The following is a 14,030-nucleotide window of genomic DNA, read 5'->3' on the forward strand; positions in this document are numbered from 1 at the left end:
TCCAGTCATGGAGACAGTTCAAGTCGCTCTGCAAAGAGACGCCGGAACTTGCAGATTCAATAGGGCAATAAAGCTTGCTATCATCTGCAAAGAGGGTGAGGCTCGACCCGTACTCAAGATACCTTGGCATATCGTTAACATGTATCAAAAACAATAATGGACCCAAGATGGATCCCTGAGGGACTCCAGAAGTGACGGGCAACCACTCCGAAAATGTGCCGTCAAGAACAACCCGTTGATGCCTGTCCGTCAAGTAGCTTTCAAACCACTTTAAAAGCGACTCAGAGACACCATAACAACTAAGCTTGGACAACAGGTTTTTATTTAGGTTTTTAATGACCTAAATTTAAAATCTTAAAACTAGTGATCTAAAAATCCTCTATATTTGGATAAACAGAGTGCTGTTTTTAAATTGCACTTGCTTCCATTTTGATTGCATAATTTCATCTGATTGTTTTAATGTAGAAATGATGTACATTTTTCTAATAATTCCTGGTAAATGTTTAATATTATTTAGAGCACCACTATAGGCAGGAAGCTCAGTCTGTTGAAAATGATCAACTGTAATTGCAATGTCTATCAAAAAATCCCAAATCATTCTGATCTGTGGATATCATATCATATATCGTTGTTTTCAGATATGATGATATCTGCTTCCTGCACCTTCCCAACCTGTGTATGACCCTGGATCTGCAGTGGCTTTGCCATGGCAACCCACATGACCACCACTCGGTTATGTTGTGCAGTGCTGACAGCGTGGCTGACGTCACCTCGGGACAACCGCACGATTCCTACAGGGCCTTCCGCTCAGAAAACCTCAACCTCTCCATCACTATGGAACTTAACCAGAACAGCAGCACAGGTGTTCCTCCCCCACCCCCTCCCCAGGATTTTTGTAGAATATTTCCATCCTCTACATTTGTTGGTACACTGCAGTTACGCCTTGGAATTATTTTATCTACACACAGTGGTGCTATGAGACTTTGAGACTATGATAAAATAGTGTTAAAATGCTTCTAAGTGCGTGTGTCTGGTTTCAGAGCCCTGTCAGCCTCGAATACTCCTGTATAGCAGCACTTTGCGTTGGATGCAGAACTTCTGGGCCACATGGACCAGTGTGTCACGACCCATCTGCAGAGGAAAACTCTTCCACAGCATCCGACCCTCCCGAAAGAAGCTCGGCCAGCACTACAAACAGCTGTCCTACACAGCTTCGTTTCCCCAACTGCAGGTCTCTCTCACACACACACACACACACACACACACACACACACACACACACACACACACACACAAGCATTTTGAAGAAGTGTTCTATGTTTAGACAGACAGATGCAAATACTATTGATAATGTTTCTGGGAAACTGCCTTCTTACAAAGCACTTCACAGAAAAATGGGTCATAATGAGCAGTAAATAATTAAAAATGTATTTAAAACAAGTCAAAATATGCTCTCTATATATGTATTGATAGAATGGAATAAGGTTATTTGTAATGTGATGCACACTAACTGTAGTGTTCAGGGGTTATTTTAGGTGAAAAAACATTCCTCATTGACTTTTATTCCATGATAACTAAATAATTCATCCTTCTGCTCAATAGTTTACGTGCACCGAGGCTAAAGATATTCAGACGCGGTGTTTTGCAGCTCCACACATTTCATGTTTACTATACATTTCCTGTGGTAGGTCATTTAGTGCATCATCTTCATTTCCATAAGAGGTCATTTCAAAATAATCCCCAAGTTATAGATTTATTTCAGATTTTATTAGCTCTATCAGATTTGTAGTTTGTCAAATGTTTACATACACCTTAGTATTTTGTGGCATTTCCATTTTTTTTTTTTTTTTGTTTTGTTTCATCTGACCAGAGAAGATTCCTCCAAATGGCTAGGACTTTGTCCTTATGATCAGCTGAAAGCTTCAGTCTGGCTGTTTTTATGTTGGTCTTGGAGTAATGGCCTTCCCAGCATGCCAGCCCTTCAGGTTATAGTGATCTAGAGCTCTTTTATTGGTAGCTTTACATAATTTGGTACCTGATGCCCCCTATTTCTTTAGCAGTTCTTTGGTTATTGTCTTAGGGTCAATGATCATTCATCCGTGGGAGTTACGAAGCCTGAATGATGCCGTGTCTGTGTGGTGACAAGATTTTTATATTTGCATACAATTGTTTGCACAGATGCTCATAGTGCCTTCTGTTGTTTAATTGAGGAAATTGCTCCTCAAAAGATCGGTGGATTTGTGAAGATCTGTAATTCCCATGCAAACAAAGGTGAAACCACACTGGCTCTGAATGTAGTCCCTTAAATACATCCACTGGTGCACTCCCAGTTCACTCCTAATTTACCACTGGGGAATCAGAAGCTTGTGTTTAGATTAATTTCAAAAAGTGAGATTGAATATCTTTAGCCGAGGTTTATGTGAGCCCTTGGCCTCAACCGTACAGGACAACATAACCTTTTCCTGAAAAAATAAAAGCAAAATGAAAATGTGAGAACCAGCCAATTGGACAAAGGTGAAAGATGTTCCCTTTTTCTTTGCGCGCGCATGCAGCAATTCCACAGGAGAATTAAAGCTGCGAGCGGCCTTGACGAGCCCTCGCACGTGTGGTTCCGCAACCCAGGACATCCCGTCACCCAACAAAACAGTCACATGTCATATATTCATCAAATGTTCAAAGGTGATGTGCATGTTGCAAATGCCATGACTTCTTGACGGATGAGAGACTGTGTGTGCGTGCGTGTGTGTGTGTGTTTCTGTGGTGTGAAAATATGCATTAATATATGTACAAAACTATACATGTCTGCTCCTTATCTCTATCTCACGCTGTAATCTTAAGTCATCTTAGCTTTCCTGTGTGTGTGTGTGTGTGTGTGTGTACATGCAGAGTTTTCAGATGTCTGCAACAAAATGCACAATGATGGCAGGTTACTAATATATAGATTTAGGCACTGCCTAAAAGCGGAGCTCCCATCTGTTTCTGGGTTGTAGAATTTCCTTATGTCCTAGCCAGTCTCTTTTGTTTTATTTCTTTACTGGCTAGCACTGGCCACGAGATGGTGTGTATGACTGGTAATTACTAACACTGGCCACTAGGTGGTGTATGAGTGGTAATTACTAGCACTGGCCACTAGGTGGTGTGTATGAGTGGTAATTACTAGCACTGGCCACTAGGTGGTGTGTATGACTGGTAATTACTAACACTGGCCACTAGGCGGTGTGTATGACTGGTAATTACTAACACTGGCCACTAGGCGGTGTGTGAGTGGTAATTACTAACACTGGCCACTAGGCGGTGCATGAGTGGTAATTACTAGCACTGGCCAGTAGGCGGTGTGTATGACTGGTAATTACTAACACTGGCCACTAGGCAGTGTATGAGTGGTAATTACTAGCACTGGCCAGTAAGCGGTGTGTATGACTGGTAATTATTAACACTGGCCACTAGGCGGCGTGTATGACTGGTAATTACTAACACTGGCCACTAGGCGCGGTGTGTATGACTGGTAATTACTAGCACTGGCCACTAGGCGATTTGTATGACTGGTAATTACTAACACTGGCCACTAGGCGGTGTGTATGACTGGTAATTACTAGCACTGGCCACTAGGTGGTGTGTATGACTGGTAATTACTAGCACTGGCCACTAGGCGGCGTGTATGACTGGCAATTACTAGCACTGGCCACTAGGCGGCGTGTATGACTGGTAATTACTAACACTGGCCAATAGGCAGCGTGTATGACTGGTAATTACTAACACTGGCCACTAGGCGCGGTGTGTATGACTGGTAATTACTAGCACTGGCCACTAGGCGATTTGTATGACTGGTAATTACTAACACTGGCCACTAGGCGGTGTGTATGACTGGTAATTACTAACACTGGCCACTAGGCGGTGTGTATGACTGGTAATTACTAACACTGGCCACTAGGCGGTGTATGAGTGGTAATTAATAACACTGGCCACAAGGCGGTGTGTATGACTGGTAATTACTAACACTGGCCACTAGGCGGTGTGTATGACTGGTAATTACTAGCACTGGCCACTAGGCGGTGTATGACTGGTAATTACTAACACTGGCCACTAGGTGGTGTATGACTGGTAATTACTAACACTGGCCACTAGGCAGTGTGTATGACTGGTAATTACTAGCACTGGCCACTAGGCGGTGTGTATGACTGGTAATTACTAACACTGGCCACTAGGCGGTGTGTATGACTGGTAATTACTAACACTGGCCACTAGGCGGTGTATGAGTGGTAATTACTAACACTGGCCACTAGGCGCGGTGTGTATGACTGGTAATTACTAGCACTGGCCACTAGGCGATTTGTATGACTGGTAATTACTAACACTGGCCACTAGGCGGTGTGTATGACTGGTAATTACTAACACTGGCCACTAGGCGGTGTGTATGACTGGTAATTACTAACACTGGCCACTAGGCGGTGTATGAGTGGTAATTAATAACACTGGCCACAAGGCGGTGTGTATGACTGGTAATTACTAACACTGGCCACTAGGCGGTGTGTATGACTGGTAATTACTAGCACTGGCCACTAGGCGGTGTATGACTGGTAATTACTAACACTGGCCACTAGGTGGTGTATGACTGGTAATTACTAACACTGGCCACTAGGCAGTGTGTATGACTGGTAATTACTAGCACTGGCCACTAGGCGGTGTGTATGACTCGTAATTACTAACACTGGCCACTATGGTAATTACTAACACTGGCCACTAGGCGGTGTATCAGTGGTAATTACTAACACTGGCCACTAGGCGGTGTGTATGACTGGTAATTACTAACACTGGCCACTAGGCAGTGTGTATGACTCGTAATTACTAGCACTGGCCACTAGGCGGCGTGTATGACTGGTAATTACTAGCACTGGCCACTAGGCGGCGTGTATGAGTGGTAATTACTAGCACTGGCCACTAGGCGGTGTGTATGAGTGGTAATTACTAGCACTGGCCACTAGGCGGTATGTATGACTGGTAATTACTAACACTGGCCACTAGGTGGTGTATGAGTGGTAATTACTAACATTGGCCACTAGGTGGTGTGAGTGGTAATTACTAACACTGGCCACTAGGTGGTGTGTGAGTGGTAATTACTAACACTGGCCACTAGGCGGTGTGTGAGTGGTAATTACTAACACTGGCCACTAGGCGGTGTGTATGACTGGTAATTACTAGCACTGGCCACTAGGCGGTGTGTCTCATCTCATCTCATTATCTCTAGCCGCTTTATCCTTCTACAGGGTCGCAGGCAAGCTGGAGCCTATCCCAGCTGACTACGGGCGAAAGGCGGGGTACACCCTGGACAAGTCGCCAGGTCATCACAGGGCTGACACATAGACACAGACAACCATTCACACTCACATTCACACCTACGGTCAATTTAGAGTCACCAGTTAACCTAACCTGCATGTCTTTGGACTGTGGGGGAAACCGGAGCACCCGGAGGAAACCCACGCTGACACGGGGAGAACATGCAAACTCCACACAGAAAGGCCCTCGCCGGCCCCGGGGCTCGAACCCAGGACCTTCTTGCTGTGAGGCGACAGCGCTAACCACTACACCACCGTGCCTAGGCGGTGTGTATGACTGGTAATTACTAACACTGGCCACTACTAACACTGGCCACTAGGCGGCGTGTATGACTGGTAATTACTAACACTTGCCACTAGGCGGCGTGTATGACTGGTAATTACTAACACTTGCCACTAGGCGGCGTGTATGACTGGTAATTACTAACACTGGCCACTAGGCAGTGTGTATGACTGGTAATTACTAACACTGGCCACTAGGCGGTGTGTATGACTCGCAATTACTAGCACTGGCCACTAGGCGGCGGTTATGACTGGTAATTACTAACACTGGCCACTAGGCGGTGTATGAGTGGTAATTACTAACACTGGCCACTAGGCAGTGTGTATGACTCGTAATTACTAGCATTGGCCACTAGGTGGCGTGTATGACTGGTAATTACTAGCACTGGCCACTAGGCGGCGTGTATGACTGGCAATTACTAACACTGGCCACTAGGCGGCGTGTATGACTGGTAATTACTAGCACTGGCCACTAGGCGGCGTGTATGACTGGTAATTACTAACGCTGGCCACTAGGCGGTGACTCGTAATTACTAACACTGGCCACTAGGCGGTGTGTATGACTGGTAATTACTAACACTGGCCACTAGGCGGTGTATGAGTAGTAATTACTAGCACTGGCCACTAGGTGGTGTATGACTGGTAATTACTAACACTGGCCACTAGGCGGTGTGTATGACTGGTAATTACTAAGACTGGCCACTTGGCGGTGTGTATGACTGGTAATTACTAAGACTGGCCACTAGGCGGTGTATGAGTGGTAATTACTAACACTGGCCACTAGGCGGTGTATGACTGGTAATTACTAACACTGGCCACTTGGCGGTGTGTATGACTGGTAATTACTAAGACTGGCCACTAGGCGGTGTATGAGTGGTAATTACTAGCACTGGCCACTAGGTGGTGTGTATGACTGGTAATTACTAACACTGGCCACTAGGCAGTGTATGAGTGGTAATTACTAGCACTGGCCAGTAAGCGGTGTGTATGACTGGTAATTATTAACACTGGCCACTAGGCGGTGTGTATGACTGGTAATTACTAACACTGGCCACTAGGCGATGTGTATGACTGGTAATTACTAACACTGGCCACTAGGCGGTGTGTATGACTGGTAATTACTAACACTGGCCACTAGGTGTGTGTATGACTGTTAATTACTAGCACTGGCCACTAGGTGGTGTATGGCTGGTAATTACTAGCACTGGCCACTAGGCGGTGTGTGAGTGGTAATTACTAGCACTGGCCACAAGGCGGTGTGTGAGTGGTAATTACTAGCACTGGCCACTAGGCGGTGTATGAGTGGTAATTACTAGCACTGGCCACTAGGCAGCGTGTATGACTGGTAATTACTAACACTGGCCACTAGGCGGTGTGTATGACTGGTAATTACTAACACTGGCCACTAGGTGGTGTGTATGAGTGGTAATTACTAGCACTGGCCACTAGGCGGTGTATGAGTGGTAATTACTAGCACTGGCCACAAGGCGGTGTATGAGTGGTAATTACTAATACTGGCCACTAGGCGGTGTATGACTGGTAATTACTAACATTGGCCACTAGGCGGTGTGTATGACTGGTAATTACTAGCACTGGCCACTAGGTGGTGTGTATGACTGGCAATTACTAGCACTGGCCACTAGGCGGCGTGTATGACTGGCAATTACTAGCACTGGCCACTAGGCGGCGTGTATGACTGGTAATTACTAACACTGGCCACTAGGCGGCGTGTATGACTGGTAATTACTAACACTGGCCACTAGGCGCGGTGTGTATGACTGGTAATTACTAGCACTGGCCACTAGGCGGTTTGTATGACTGGTAATTACTAACACTGGCCACTAGGCGGTGTGTATGACTGGTAATTACTAGCACTGGCCACTAGGTGGCGTGTATGACTGGTAATTACTAGCACTGGCCACTAGGCGGCGTGTATGACTGGCAATTACTAGCACTGGCCACTAGGCGGCGTGTATGACTGGTAATTACTAACACTGGCCACTAGGCGGCGTGTATGACTGGTAATTACTAACACTGGCCACTAGGCGCGGTGTGTATGACTGGTAATTACTAGCACTGGCCACTAGGCGATTTGTATGACTGGTAATTACTAACACTGGCCACTAGGCGGTGTGTATGACTGGTAATTACTAACACTGGCCACTAGGAGGTGTGTATGACTGGTAATTACTAACACTGGCCACTAGGCGGTGTATGAGTGGTAATTAATAACACTGGCCACTAGGCGGTGTATGAGTGGTAATTAATAACACTGGTCACAAGGCGGTGTGTATGACTGGTAATTACTAACACTGGCCACTAGGCGGTGTGTATGACTGGTAATTACTAACACTGGCCACTAGGCGGTGTGTATAACTGGTAATTACTAACACTGGCCACTAGGTGGTGTATGAGTGGTAATTACTAACACTGGCCACTAGGCAGTGTGTATGACTGGTAATTACTAGCACTGGCCACTAGGCGGTGTGTATGACTCGTAATTACTAACACTGGCCACTATGGTAATTACTAACACTGGCCACTAGGCGGTGTATCAGTGGTAATTACTAACACTGGCCACTAGGCGGTGTGTATGACTGGTAATTACTAACACTGGCCACTAGGCAGTGTGTATGACTCGTAATTACTAGCACTGGCCACTAGGCGGCGTGTATGACTGGTAATTACTAGCACTGGCCACTAGGCGGCGTGTATGAGTGGCAATTACTAGCACTGGCCACTAGGCGGTGTATGAGTGGTAATTACTAGCACTGGCCACTAGGCGGTGTGTATGAGTGGTAATTACTAGCACTGGCCACTAGGCGGTATGTATGACTGGTAATTACTAACACTGGCCACTAGGTTGTGTATGAGTCGTAATTACTAACATTGGCCACTAGGCGGTGTGAGTGGTAATTACTAACACTGGCCACTAGGCGGTGTGTGAGTGGTAATTACTAACACTGGCCACTAGGCGGTGTGTATGAGTGGTAATTACTAACACTGGCCACTAGGCGGTGTGTATGACTGGTAATTACTAGCACTGGCCACTAGGCGGGGTGTATGACTGGTAATTACTAACACTGGCCACTACTAACACTGGCCACTAGGCGGCGTGTATGACTGGTAATTACTAACACTTGCCACTAGGCGGCGTGTATGACTGGTAATTACTAACACTGGCCACTAGGCAGTGTGTATGACTGGTAATTACTAACACTGGCCACTAGGCGGTGTGTATGACTCGCAATTACTAGCACTGGCCACTAGGCGGCGGTTATGACTGGTAATTACTAACACTGGCCACTAGGCGGTGTATGAGTGGTAATTACTAACACTGGCCACTAGGCGGTGTGTATGACTGGTAATTACTAGCACTGGCCACTAGGCGGTGTGTATGAGTGGTAATTACTAGCACTGGCCACTAGGCGGTGTATGACTAGTAATTACTAAGACTGGCCACTAGGCGGTGTATGAGTGGTAATTACTAACACTGGCCACTAGGCGGTGTATGAGTGGTAATTACTAACACTGGCCACTAGGCGGTGTGTATGAGTGGTAATTACTAACACTGGCCACTAGGCGGTGTATGAGTGGTAATTACTAACACTGGCCACTAGGCGGTGTATGAGTGGTAATTACTAACACTGGCCACTAGGCGGTGTGTATGAGTGGTAATTACTAACACTGGCCACTAGGCGGTGTGTATGACTGGTAATTACTAACACTGGCCACTAGGCGGTGTTTATGACTGGTAATTACTAGCACTGGCCACTAGGCGGTGTGTATGACTGGTAATTACTAGCACTGGCCACTAGGCGGTGTATGCCACTAGGCGGTGTGTATGACTGGTAATTACTAACACTGGCCACTAGGCGGTGTGTATGACTGGTAATTACTAGCACTGGCCACTAGGCGGTGTATGAGTGGTAATTACTAGCACTGGCCACTAGGTGGTGTATGACTGGTAATTACTAACACTGGCCACTAGGCGGTGTGTATGAGTAGTAATTACTAGCACTGGCCACTAGGCGGTGTGTATGACTGGTAATTACTAACACTGGCCACTAGGCGGTGTATGAGTGGTAATTACTAGCACTGGCCACTAGGTGGTGTGTATGACTGGTAATTACTAACACTGGCCACTAGGCGGTGTGTATGAGTAGTAATTACTAGCACTGGCCACTAGGCGGTGTGTATGACTGGTAATTACTAACACTGGCCACTTGGCGGTGTATGAGTAGTAATTACTAGCACTGGCCACTAGGCGGTGTGTATGACTGGTAATTACTAAGACTGGCCACTAGGCGGTGTATGAGTGGTAATTACTAACACTGGCCACTAGGCGGTGTATGAGTGGTAATTACTAACACTGGCCACTAGGCGGTGTGTATGACTGGTAATTACGAACACTGGCCACTAGGCAGTGTGTATGACTGGTAATTACTAGCACTGGCCACTAGGCGGTGTGTATGACTGGTAATTACTAACACTGGCCACTTGGCGGTGTGTATGACTGGCCACTACTAACACTGGCCACTACTAACACTGGCCACTAGGCGGCGTGTATGACTGGTAATTACTAGCACTGGCCACTAGGCGGTGTGTATGACTGGTAATTACTAGCACTGGCCACTAGGCGGTGTGTATGACTGGTAATTACTAGCACTGGACACTAGGCGGTGTGTATGACTGGTAATTACTAGCACTGGCCACTAGGCGGTGTATGCCACTCGGCGGTATGTATGACTGGTAATTACGAACACTGGCCACTAGGCGGTGTGTATGAGTGGTAATTACTAGCACTGGCCACTAGGCGGTGTGTATGACTGGTAATTACTAGCACTGGCCACTAGGCGGGGTGTATGACTGGTAATTACTAACACTGGCCACTAGGCGGTGTATGAGTGGTAATTACTAACACTGGCCACTAGGCGGTGTGTATGACTGGTAATTACTAGCACTGGCCACTAGGCGGTGTGTATGAGTGGTAATTACTAACACTGGCCACTAGGCGGTGTGTATGACTGGTAATTACTAGCACTGGCCACTAGGCGGTGTGTATGACTGGTAATTACTAGCACTGGCCACTAGGCGGTGTGTATGACTTGTAATTACTAGCACTGGCCACTAGGCGGTGTATGCCACTAGGCGGTGTGTATGACTGGTAATTACTAACACTGGCCACTAGGCGGTGTGTATGAGTAGTAATTACTAGCACTGGCCACTAGGCGGTGTGTATGACTGGTAATTACTAGCACTGGCCACTAGGCGGTGTGTATGACTGGTAATTACTAGCACTGGCCACTAGGCGGTGTATGCCACTCGGCGGTATGTATGACTGGTAATTACGAACACTGGCCACTAGGCGGTGTGTATGAGTGGTAATTACTAGCACTGGCCACTAGGCGGTGTGTATTACTGGTAATTACTAAGACTGGCCACTAGGCGGTGTATGAGTGGTAATTACTAACACTGGCCACTAGGCGGTGTGTATGAGTAGTAATTACTAGCACTGGCCACTAGGCGGTGTGTATGACTGGTAATTACTAAGACTGGCCACTAGGCGGTGTATGAGTGGTAATTACTAAGACTGGCCACTAGGCGGTGTATGAGTGGTAATTACTAACACTGGCCACTAGGCGGTGTATGAGTGGTAATTACTAACACTGGCCACTAGGCGGTGTGTATGACTGGTAATTACGAACACTGGCCACTAGGCGGTGTGTATGACTGGTAATTACTAGCACTGGCCACTAGGCGGTGTGTATGACTGGCCACTACTAACACTGGCCACTACTAACACTGGCCACTACTAACACTGGCCACTAGGCGGCGTGTATGACTGGTAATTACTAACACTGGCCACTAGGCGGTGTGTATGACTGGTAATTACTAGCACTGGCCACTAGGCGGTGTGTATGACTGGTAATTACTAACTGGCCACTAGGCAGTGTGTATGACTGGTAATTACTAACACTGGCCACCAGGCGGCGTGTATGACTGGTAATTACTAACACTGGCCACTAGGCGGTGTGTATGACTGGTAATTACTAACACTGGCCACTAGGCGGCGTGTATGACTGGTAATTACTAACACTGGCCACTAGGCGGTGTGTATGACTGTAATTACTAACACTGGCCACTAGGCGGTGTGTATGACTGGTAATTACTAACTGGCCACTAGGCAGTGTGTATGACTGGTAATTACTAACACTGGCCACTAGGCGGTGTGTATGACTGGTAATTACTAACACTGGCCAACAAAAAATTGACTCGATGGGTTTACCATTTTTTCTTAGGTATGGTGCTCCACTGGAGCTCCGCTATTATTGTGTGTGTGTGTCTGTTTGTCAGAGGGAGAGAGAGAGTGCTCATAGATGTTGAGTGTGCATGTGAGTGCATATGAGAGTGTATGTGTTATGCATAAATATGCATATGACTGTGTATGAGTGTGCACAGAATTGTATTGTTATATCATCAGACTCATGATATCCAATATTTTGTAAAGTTTCAGATCAATCCATCAATGAATTGAACATTTTTTTCCCCCCCATTTCCTGCTTGGCCAGATGGTGGCGCTGTGCTAGGCATCTGAATTACACATGTGAATATCATCACGATCATAATACACAATATTTTGTAAAGTGTCAGATCAAGGCATTGCCAATGTCTGGTACATTTCCTGCTTGGCCAGATGGTGGTGCTATAACAGGCAGGCCCACTGGGCGTCAGGTTATCTATCTATTGAAGTAAGAAGTGTCTGACCATACAGTCAATGCACTGTGGCTTTCTGACACGTTTCCTGTTTATGTGGCAAGATGTTAAAATCATAAGGCCATTTCAACATATTACAAGCTATCAAAAATCCCTTCGCAATTTAATATCAGCGACATCTTGGCATCACGTATAGCAAATTTCACATGAATCTCATGAATTTATCATGTGTCAAAGCACACATATTCAAAACCCTATTCTTTCCTTGGCCAGTTGGTGGCGCTGTACCAGACAGGCCCATAACGGCTAATGAGTATCTGAATCATATTACAAGATATCAAGTTCAACATTCATCAATATCTTTGCATATTATGTGTTATAATATTTCAACATATTACAACATATCAAAAATCCCTTAGCAATTCAACTTCAGCAATATCTTGGCATCATGTTTGCCAAGTTTGGCATGAATCTGATGAACCGTCTAGGAGGAGTACGGTAAAACTGACCATGAGTAATTTCACTCCAAATGGCCTTATGACATCCATTCAAATGAATGGTAAAACCCATTCATTTCAATGGGAAATGGAAAAGGGGCGCTATAAAGTCCCTGGGCCACGCCCGGGGCCAGAAGTCTGTGGCTGAGTAGCGAGGACAATGACTGACTGATGTGTGTATCGAATTTCATGAGTTTTCGTGCATGGGAAATGACTCAAATAAGGCCAAACGTGGCAGAATAAGAATAATAATCCTTCGAAAAACAATAGGGTCTCGCACCGAACGGTGCTCGGGCCCTAATTAATCAAGACATGCATTGCTGCTCTGATCAGCATATACACTCATCGGCCACTTTAATCGGAACTTGTTGTTGATTCTAAGATTCTTGTTCTTGGCTGCAGGAGTGGAACCCAATGTGGTGGTCTGCTGTTGCTTTTCTGCTCACTGTGGTTGTAAAGAGTGGTTATATGAGTTACTCTGTCCTTCCTGGCAGCTCAAACCAATCTGTCCATTTTCCTCTGACCTCTCAACAAGGTGTTTGTTTCCACCCACAGAACTGTCGCTCACTCGGTGTGTTTTATTTTTTGCACCATTCTGTGTAAACTCTTGACCCTTCCCACTCACGTGACCTTCGTAAACGCGACTGCCATTTTGGACATGAAGAAATAACGGTTTATGGCACAGACCCTTTCGGTTCTCGCTCATCTAGCTGCTACAATGACTGCTTAGACTGCAACAATAATACCTAACACACATTTACAGGGGTGATAGCGTTCCGGCGCCGCGCCGGATTTCCGGCGTACCGTGGCTGGGGGGAAAAAAAAAAATCTAGTTCGCCCCTTGTCCTGTGTCATTCTGAGATGCGCAGATAGACAGTAAAGGGAATTCCGAATTCCCTTTACTGTCTATCTGCGCATCTCAGAATGATGGGCGAACTAGATTTTTTTTTTTTTTTCCCCAGCCACGGTACGCCGGAAATCCGGCGCGGCGCCGGAACGCTATCACCCCTGCATTTAAGTATCCGGCGTAAAGACGTGAAACTCGTCGAGTGACGAGTGTGTTCATTGATGAGCTAACACAATCTAAAAGTAGACATACCATCACACTGCCCTGGCGCTGTGTACAGTTTACCTTCTATGGTTTGTGTACTCACTATTTGCCATTACTTTCTCCAACCCAGTGTTCGAACTATGCCGATAT

At 46.1% G+C, this 14,030-nt stretch overlaps 1 protein-coding gene across 1 annotated transcript in view; it reads left to right on the forward strand.

Moving 5' to 3' along the window:
- The window catches only part of LOC132901361 (bridge-like lipid transfer protein family member 2), an 81,276-nt gene that overhangs the window by 30,521 nt on the left and 36,725 nt on the right, over positions 1-14,030 (forward strand). Inside the window, exons 21-22 of the mRNA XM_060943690.1 lie at positions 639-862; positions 1,041-1,231. Coding sequence (XP_060799673.1) covers positions 639-862; positions 1,041-1,231 — 415 coding nt within the window. The remainder of the gene's footprint in view (positions 1-638; positions 863-1,040; positions 1,232-14,030) is intronic.

Source organism: Neoarius graeffei, chromosome 17 (assembly GCF_027579695.1).
Source record: "Neoarius graeffei isolate fNeoGra1 chromosome 17, fNeoGra1.pri, whole genome shotgun sequence".
Classification (NCBI taxonomy): Eukaryota; Metazoa; Chordata; class Actinopteri; order Siluriformes; family Ariidae; genus Neoarius; species Neoarius graeffei.